Genomic DNA, 8,024 nt, shown 5'->3' on the forward strand with positions numbered 1-8,024 from the left:
AGTTCTGGCGTGTGTTTAGAGCCCTAAGATGTTCGGGTTACGTAAGGGCACAGTTGCACTGTTGCGTGTGGTCTCTCGGAGTGTGGCATCAAAATCCCAGGGCGGTTCCACATGCCAGCAACGGCAGTAGGTCCTTTCTTAGGGTCCTGTCGTCAGGAATGTAACGTGGAACATCAACTTGACTTTCAGGGCAAGGGGACCCGCGATAAGGTCCTGATTAGGATCATGGTCTCCCGCAGTGAGGTGGACATGCTGAAAATCAGGTCTGAGTTCAAGAGGAAGTATGGCAAGTCCCTGTACTACTACATCCAGGTAAGGCCTGAGGCGCCGGGCGCGTCTGCTCTCCCGCCCACACGGCCTGCGTCTCTGGTGACCTGCCAGAGTGGTGGCGGGTGCCGGTGGGCGTCCTGCTTTTATTCTTTTAAGGTTTTTTACCGTAGGGCTTGTGCATTCACTGGAGAGAGACCATGAGAGGGAAAGTGAGAAATCACCCCTCAGAGGGGAATGGCCATGCTGCAATCCCTTCTCCATTCTCTTCCTGGGATTTTATTTTTTTTAAAGCACCATTTACAGTTTGTCCTGGACTCTTACAGAATTGGGCAAATATTTTCTATTCCCACATCTTTTATTCTACAATAGCTGGCATTTGGGATGATGGTCCTGTAAGATCTGCTGACATCCCAAAGAGACTGCAAAGGCCTACTAAATTTTACATCGTATTTCCATTTTGTTATCTGATTGTATTCTCATTTCTTGAGCAACCCTTGGTGGTAGGCCTGGTGACTTGTTCCTCTCCCACCAGTGTGCTCTGTCTGTGCTGGAGAGATGAGGCCTTCACACACGAGGAGTGAGTGCCTTCACCGTGGTAGCTGTGTGTAGTTCAGGCAGATTTGCAGTTCCTCTGTCTAGACAGTCTAGAAATTTCCAAAGGCACACCTGAGGTCACCAGGGGTGAATTTAGAGGTGGTTTCGTTTACCCAGGTGTACTAGGGCATATGTTAAAGGGAGGAGAACACTTAGACTTCTAGTGTTTTCTCACCTCACTGGCTTATTTCCACATGACCTTAAGGATCCATGAAACAGTAAAGTGAAGCAGGAGGGTGCCCTAGTGCTCTGAGGAGGTGGGGAGGAAGTGGGGGTGTTGGCAGTGAGTAGCCCTGGTCACTGAGCCGCGCCCGACCTCAGGGCCTCTCGTTCTGTGCCCTCGCTGTCATAACGGAACTTGACAGGGTCCCTGGGCCCTCCTGCGGCACCTGCCGGGAGGGCTCGCTGGGGAGGGCTGGGTGTGGCCCCTGCCTCTGGTCTGAGTCTGCCTGGGTCCCGTGGCACGGCCCCTCTGCATTGCGAGAGGTCCCGCTGTGCACCCGGGGTGCTGGCGTGCCTGGTCAGCCTGGTCTTTCCAGTCACGCGTCTTTTCTCTTCTTGGCCTTGTAGCAAGACACTAAGGGCGACTACCAGAAAGCGTTGCTGTACCTGTGCGGTGGGGACGACTGAGCGTCCGGAAGTGTGTGCCCGCGCCCCGGCTGACAGCTCCAGAAATCCGCTTGCGACTAACCGCCCCTGTCCATCCCTCGAGGATGACGCACGCTAACATTGCCCCGACCTTGTTTTAGTGGCCTTGGCCTTGTCTGGCTTTTCCGTCTAGTCTCTCCTTTAAGCCAAAGAAATGAACATTCCCAGGAGTTGGAAGTGAAGTCTATGATGTGAAACACGTGGCCTCTTGTGTACTGTGTCATAAACAGATAAATAAACGGAATTTGTACTTTAGAAACCGCTACTTTGTTGGTGTTGCTTTCAGTTTTAACATCAAATGTGTGTAGGGTTGTGTTGTTCAGCTGGTCGGGGTGCCCCCATGGGAAGAAAACTCTAGAACAGAACTGTCTCCATAGCTGCTATCCAGACGTGGCTACTTAAATGAAAAAACAATTAAGTTAAAAATTCAGTTCTTTGGAGCCAGCAGGCAGCATGGCGGGTGGGGCACTGGATTCCCACGTGGCTGATCACGGTTTGGGTCCTGGACCTGGCAGCTTATTTTTTCACTTTCTCTCTCTCTCTCTGGTAAGTGCACGTGCCCTATAGCAAGTTACCAATAATAATAAATAATATTTAAAATTTTTGAGTTCTTCAGTCTTGCTATTCCCATTTGTAAGGTTTTAAAAAGCATTTCTTGATTTGTGAGAGAGCATATACGAGCGCATGTGAGAATTAGAGAGTGGCTGCTCCAGGCCTGGTGGCTCAGGCAGCCAGATGCCATGTGGCTGACCGAGTGGTTCAAATCCTGGCCCCAGTGCTTGCGAGAATGAAGAGAGTGAGATGAGCACGCTCCATGGCCCTGTCATGCCACAGTCTCTCCTGTAGTCCTCTAGCCCGTGGGACTCGGGCACTCACTCACGTGCCCAGCATGTTTCAGGCCGACCGGACTGGGGGCTTGAACTGTGGTCTCCAGGTGGAGTCCGACTTCCCTTGGGCAGTGCAATGCCTGGCGTGACTATGCACGTCTACACATGCTTAGTACCCGCAGGTGGTAAGCAGCCAGTGTATTGAACAGCACGGGTAAAGAGCAGTTCCCTTAGAATAAAAGCTTTTTATTTATTTTCTACATTTTGCTATAGGGCATGTGTGCTCACCAGAGAGAAAAAGAGAGAAGGAAAGTGAGAAAGCACCCTCCTAGGATGGCCACAATGCCGTCCCTTCTCCTCCATTCTCCTCTTGGGATTTGGGGCATGCTTGCATGTGTGCCCAGTATATTTTTCAGGGTGCCAGGTCCAGGACTCGGACTGTAGTCAGCCATGTGGGATCCAGCTGCCTTCATCACCGTGCCACCAGCTGGCCCACGATGGACATGTTTATTGGGCAATTAGGTCCCAGCAAGTGAGATGACTTACAGGGGAGGAGAAGCCCCAGGCTGAGTGTTCATCTCGTTTTTCTAAAGATTAGTCAGGTGGGGACCAGCAGTTAGCATGATGGCTATGTCGCTGGACTTCCATGTAGCCTACCGCAGTTCGAGTCTCAGACCCGGTGGCTTAAACTCACATTGGGCGTGTGTGCGTTTGTGCCCAAGATCCCAAGAGGAGAATGGAGGAGAAGGGATGGCAGCATGGCCATCCCCCATGGGGGGGTGATTTCTCACTTCCTATCTCTCTCTGTCTTTCTGGCGAGTGCACACGCCCTATAGCAACAACCCTCTCAAAAAAAAAAAAAAATATTAATCAGGTGAAAACAAGCCTCAATGGGAGTGACAAACGGGGTGGGGGTGGTGCTTGATTCTATTTAGGGGACATTGCAAATACCAGTGTATGTCATTAGACTAATCAGAAAAACACCAGCCTGCTGAGCCTTGAGAATTCTCCTTCCAGTGAGTCAGGCTGTGGTGTGTGCTCACAAGGAAGATCTAACGGGAGTGGGCTGGGAGCACTGAGAAGACGGTGAATGCTTCAGCTGGGGAGGTCTGAGTTCCCTCCTAAGGAAGCCGTTTATGCAGCTTCGAGTGGTTGTAATAATGATCAATTGGTCATTCATACAACTTGCACACGTCAAAAATCACAGCATTGGATACAGCGAAAATGAACTCCCTCCCACTCTCCCCCAGTCTGCCTGTGGTCTCCAGAGTGAACTGGATTCAGCCCCATCCTCTCACGGGTAGATTGTGCCTATCTTCTCACGGGTAGACTCTGCACGACAGGCATGAGTGTCTATTCCCAGATGAGCAGGTGCTACTCTCAGGCTGCCGGCCGAGGACACTGGGATGTCTATCCTACGTACTTTCCTCAGCAGGTGCGGACCTGGGGTGAGGGGAAACTGATGCTGCTCCCTATCTTAGTCCATGTGTGTGTTGCTAGTAGAAATATCTGAGCCTGGGTGATTTTATTCATTTATTTTTTTCTTTCCTTTTTTTTTTTTCTTTTGGAGAGGTTTTTGCTATAGGGCACGTGCGCTCGCCAGACAGAGAGAAACAGAGAGACAGAAAGCGAGAAATTACCCCCCAGGGGGATGGCCATGCCGCAATCCCTTCTCCTCCATTCTCCTCTCGGGATCTTGGGCACGCACGCACATGCGCCCGGCGTGAGTTTGAAGCCACCGAGTCCGGGATGCGACCCGTGGCCGACTACGTGGGAGTCCAGCGACATAGCCATTATGCTAACTGCTGGTCCCAATTTTATTCATTTGTTTAGGCTTTTGTCATAGGGCATGTGTGCTTGCTGGAGAGACAGAGAGAGAGACAGAGAGAAAAGAGAGAAATCACCCCCTGGAGGAATGGCCACACCACAATCCCTTCTCCATTCTCCTCTTGGAATCTGGGGCACATATGCGCATGCACTTGGTGTGATTTTTCAGGCCTTCAGGTCCTGGCTTTGAACTGCAGCTGGCTTTAACCACCATGCCACTTGCTAGCCCCCCAAGCCTGAGTGATTTTATAATGAAGATGTGGGATCCAAGGACCCAAGCATATTGGTTAAGTCCAGTGAATTGGGAGCCAAATTCCATATGACTGACCACAGTTCAAATCCTGGCCTCAGCAGTTTGAAAAACATACTGGATGCACCTGTGCATATGCCCAGAATCCTGAGGGGATGGAGATGTGGAGAAGGCATTGCAGTGTGACCATGGCCATTAGAGGGTGCTTTCTCTCTCTCACTTCCCCTCCCTCTCGAGACCACACACACCCTCTGGCAATTACTACTACTGCTACTAATAAAAAGAAGATAAAGGGGGGACCAGCAGTTAGCGTAATGGCTATGTTGCTGGACTCCCATGGAGTCGACCACGGTTCGAGTCCCGGACCCGGTGGCTTAAACTCATGCCAGGCACGTGTGCGTGTGTGGCCAAGATCCCGGGAGGAGAATGGAGGAGAAGGGATTACGGCGTGGCCATCCCCTCTGCAGGGGTGGGGGAAGAGGGGAGGTGATTTCTCACTTTCTATCTCTCTGTCTCTCTCTGTCTGTCTGGCGAGCGCACGTGCCCTATAGCAAAAAAAACTCTCCAAAAAAAGAAAAAAAAAAAAAGATAAAGGTTTGTTTCCAAACTCACAATTCTGGTGTCTGGGAAGTCTGAAGGCCTAGGCCCACAGGGTGGCCGACAGAAGCGTAGTGGATGGTGAGTGCGGAGAGCGCGTTTCTTACGGTGCTCTGATAACAGCTGGCTATGAGAACTAACCTCTTACAAGAGCTCGAACTCCCGGGGCTTGCGAGACGTCACGAGAGTATTCATGGGACTATTGCCTCCACAGTACAATCACCACCCCCTCGGCCTTACCATTCCCCGATAGCAAATTCCAAAACGTAAAATTTGGAGAGATGAACTGTGATTCGAAACCTACCACCCCTAGGAAACCCTCCCCTGCTCCTCCCTGTCAGAAGACACCGCTGCCGTGTCAACCACCAATGCTTTTTCTGTCTTAGTCCGACTTGAATGTCTAAAGCAAAGCTGGCATTTCCCATGTCCCCAGACCGCCACTTCTGTCCACCCAGCCCATCCACACACTTATTTCCACTGTGTGCCCCAGCCCCGAAGGTTTAGGTTGTCACAGGGCACATGTGGTCGCTGGAGAGAGACAGTGAGAGGAAAAGTGAGAAGTCACCCCCAGCGGGGATGGCTGTGCTGCAATCCCCTCTCCTCTGTTCTCCTCCTGGGATTTTGGGCATGCATGCATGCATACTCGCCCGGTGTGATTTTTCAAGCTACCAGGTCTGGGACTTGAACTATAGTCAGTCATGTGGGAGTCTAGTGCAGTAACCACTATGCCACCTGCTGACCACCCCCACTAATTCTTTTTTTTTTAGAGAGAGATTTTTTCTATAGGGCATGTATGCTCACCAGAGGGAGAGACAGAAAGCAAGAGATGACCTCCTAGGGGCGATGGCCACACTGCAGTCCCTTCTCCTCCATTCTCTTCTCTGGATTTTGCACACACATACATATGTGCCTAGGGTGAGTTAAGCCGCTGAGTCCGGGATTTGAGCCGTGGTCAACTACATGGGAGTCCAGTGACAAAACCATTACACCATCTGCTGGTCCTTCTATTTTTTTTTAAGTTTATTTATTTATTTCTTCCACAAAGAAAGAGTATAAAAGACAGGCATCCACAGTGTCCTCATGCTGCCATGCACCCCCAATCTCAGTCAGCCTGGCTCACCATGTGCCCAGGAAGGTCTCAGGAAGGTCTCAGGACACAAACCCAGGACCTTCCCTATGCAGGCCCAGTGCGCTTCCTTTGTGCCACCTGACCTGAACCTCTTTCCCCTTTCTTAAAGACAAGGTCTGGCCATGTTGTGATCCTGCTGCCTCAACCTCCCAGCTGGGACCACAGGCACAGACCACCAAGGCCACCTCTCCTTCAGACAGGGCCTTGCCATGTTGTCGGGCCAGCCTCCAGCTTGTGACCTGTCTCCTTGGCCTCCCTGAAGCTCTGGGAGCACAGGCACCTGCCACGGGGCGGGGCAGGCAGCCCAGGCCCTGCTCCTGGAGAACCGCTCCAATGCTGCGTGCTGTCTGCTCTCAGCATCACGGAGCACGGGTTGCCTAGTGTTTCCGAAACTGACAGCGAAGGCCCTTGGAATTTGCTCTCTCTTTCTTCTGGATTCCAGCCTATTCTCCTCAGTCAAGCTGTCCAAACCATTTTTTAAAGTAAAGAGAACCATCTGGAGATTTGAGTTTTCTCCCAACTTTTTTTAAAGGTTTTTGGCACACGGCATGTGCGCTCGCTGGAGAGAGAAAGTGAGAAATCATGCCCCCCCACCGCCGGGGGTGGCCATGATGCAATCCCTTCTCCCTTAATTCTCCTCCCTGGATTTTGGGTATGCATGCACACGTACTCAGTGATTTTCAAGGTACCATGTCCGAGACTCGAACTGCAGCCCACCAAGTGGGAGTCCAGCGCCTTAACCACTGTGCCACCTATAGACCCCAGCAATTTTTATTTTTTTAAATTTGCTATTGGGTGCATGTGGTTACTGGAGTGTAGACGGAGGAAAGGGGTGATGGTCACATGGCAATCCCTTCTCCTCTACTCTCCTCTCAGACTGTCCTTTTCCCAAACACTTTCACTTTCAAAGAAAGGAATGAGGGCACCAGGCAGACTTTAACACATGGTGAGCAGAAAGCAGCCAGAACTTCGTACTTTTTTGAGGGGGAAAAAGGGCAATGGATGCAATGCAGCCGTGGACACTTACGGCACTGTGGACACTGTGAACAAGGGCTCTTTTTTTAAACTCTTGACTCAGGAGGTGACACTGAGCAAGGCTGTCACATTGCTCAACTCCACATGGCACTCTCTTTTTAAAAATTTACTTATTTTTCAGCTGGTACGTGCCGTGGTGGATAGAAGCACTAGATTCCCACATGGCTGACCACAGTTCGAGTCCTGGTCCTTGTGACTTGCTTTCTCACTTTCCCTTTCTCTCTGGCCAAATTGAAAAAAAAAAAAAAAAAGAATAATAAATGGAACTAAATGCATAAGTAATTCTTTTTTTAAAAAAATTATTTATTTTTAGTTTTCTTTAGTTGCCAGAAGACACATACCCTTGACAGAGAGAGCAAGAAAGTATCCCCCATGGGGCACAATCATGCCGCAATCCCTTCTCCCTTTCTTTTTCTTTTAATTATTTGTTTCATTTTATTTATTCATTCATTCATTTTAATTTGACCAAAGAGAGACAGAGAGAAAGAGAAGGAAAGTGAGAAAGCAAGCCACCAAGTCTGGGACTCAAACCCTGGTCAGTCATGTGGGATTATCCAGTGCCTTAACCACCACGCCACCTGCTGGCCCCCCTTCTCCCTTTCTTCATCCTGTTGAGATTGGGAGCACGTATGCATACGCATCCACTGTGATTTTCAAGCTGCCATTGCTGACATTTGAACTGTGGTTGGCCATGCGGCATCTGCCTCTCCTAACCACTAGGCTATGGCCCGGCCCACCGACGGCACTCTTCACACTCACACTGTAGTCTGTGTACATGGTGTCTCTCCTGGAGCTGTGCGCTGGACAGACGGAGTGGCTGTGCTCAACGGCTCTATGTCATGACCCT

The 8,024-nt window shown here is 50.5% G+C and overlaps 1 protein-coding gene across 1 annotated transcript in view; it reads left to right on the forward strand.

Annotated features, from left to right (window-relative positions):
• Positions 1-1,777, forward strand: part of ANXA2 (annexin A2) — a 50,237-nt gene extending 48,460 nt beyond the window's left edge. Inside the window, exons 12-13 of the mRNA XM_006141764.3 lie at positions 190-312; positions 1,435-1,777. Of these exons, the coding sequence (XP_006141826.1) occupies positions 190-312; positions 1,435-1,494 (183 nt within the window). The 3' untranslated portion in view covers positions 1,495-1,777. The remainder of the gene's footprint in view (positions 1-189; positions 313-1,434) is intronic.
• The last annotated feature ends 6,247 nt before the right edge of the window (positions 1,778-8,024 follow it).

This window comes from Tupaia chinensis, unplaced genomic scaffold, assembly GCF_000334495.1.
Source record: "Tupaia chinensis unplaced genomic scaffold, TupChi_1.0 Scaffold000063_1, whole genome shotgun sequence".
Taxonomy (NCBI): domain Eukaryota; kingdom Metazoa; phylum Chordata; class Mammalia; order Scandentia; family Tupaiidae; genus Tupaia; species Tupaia belangeri.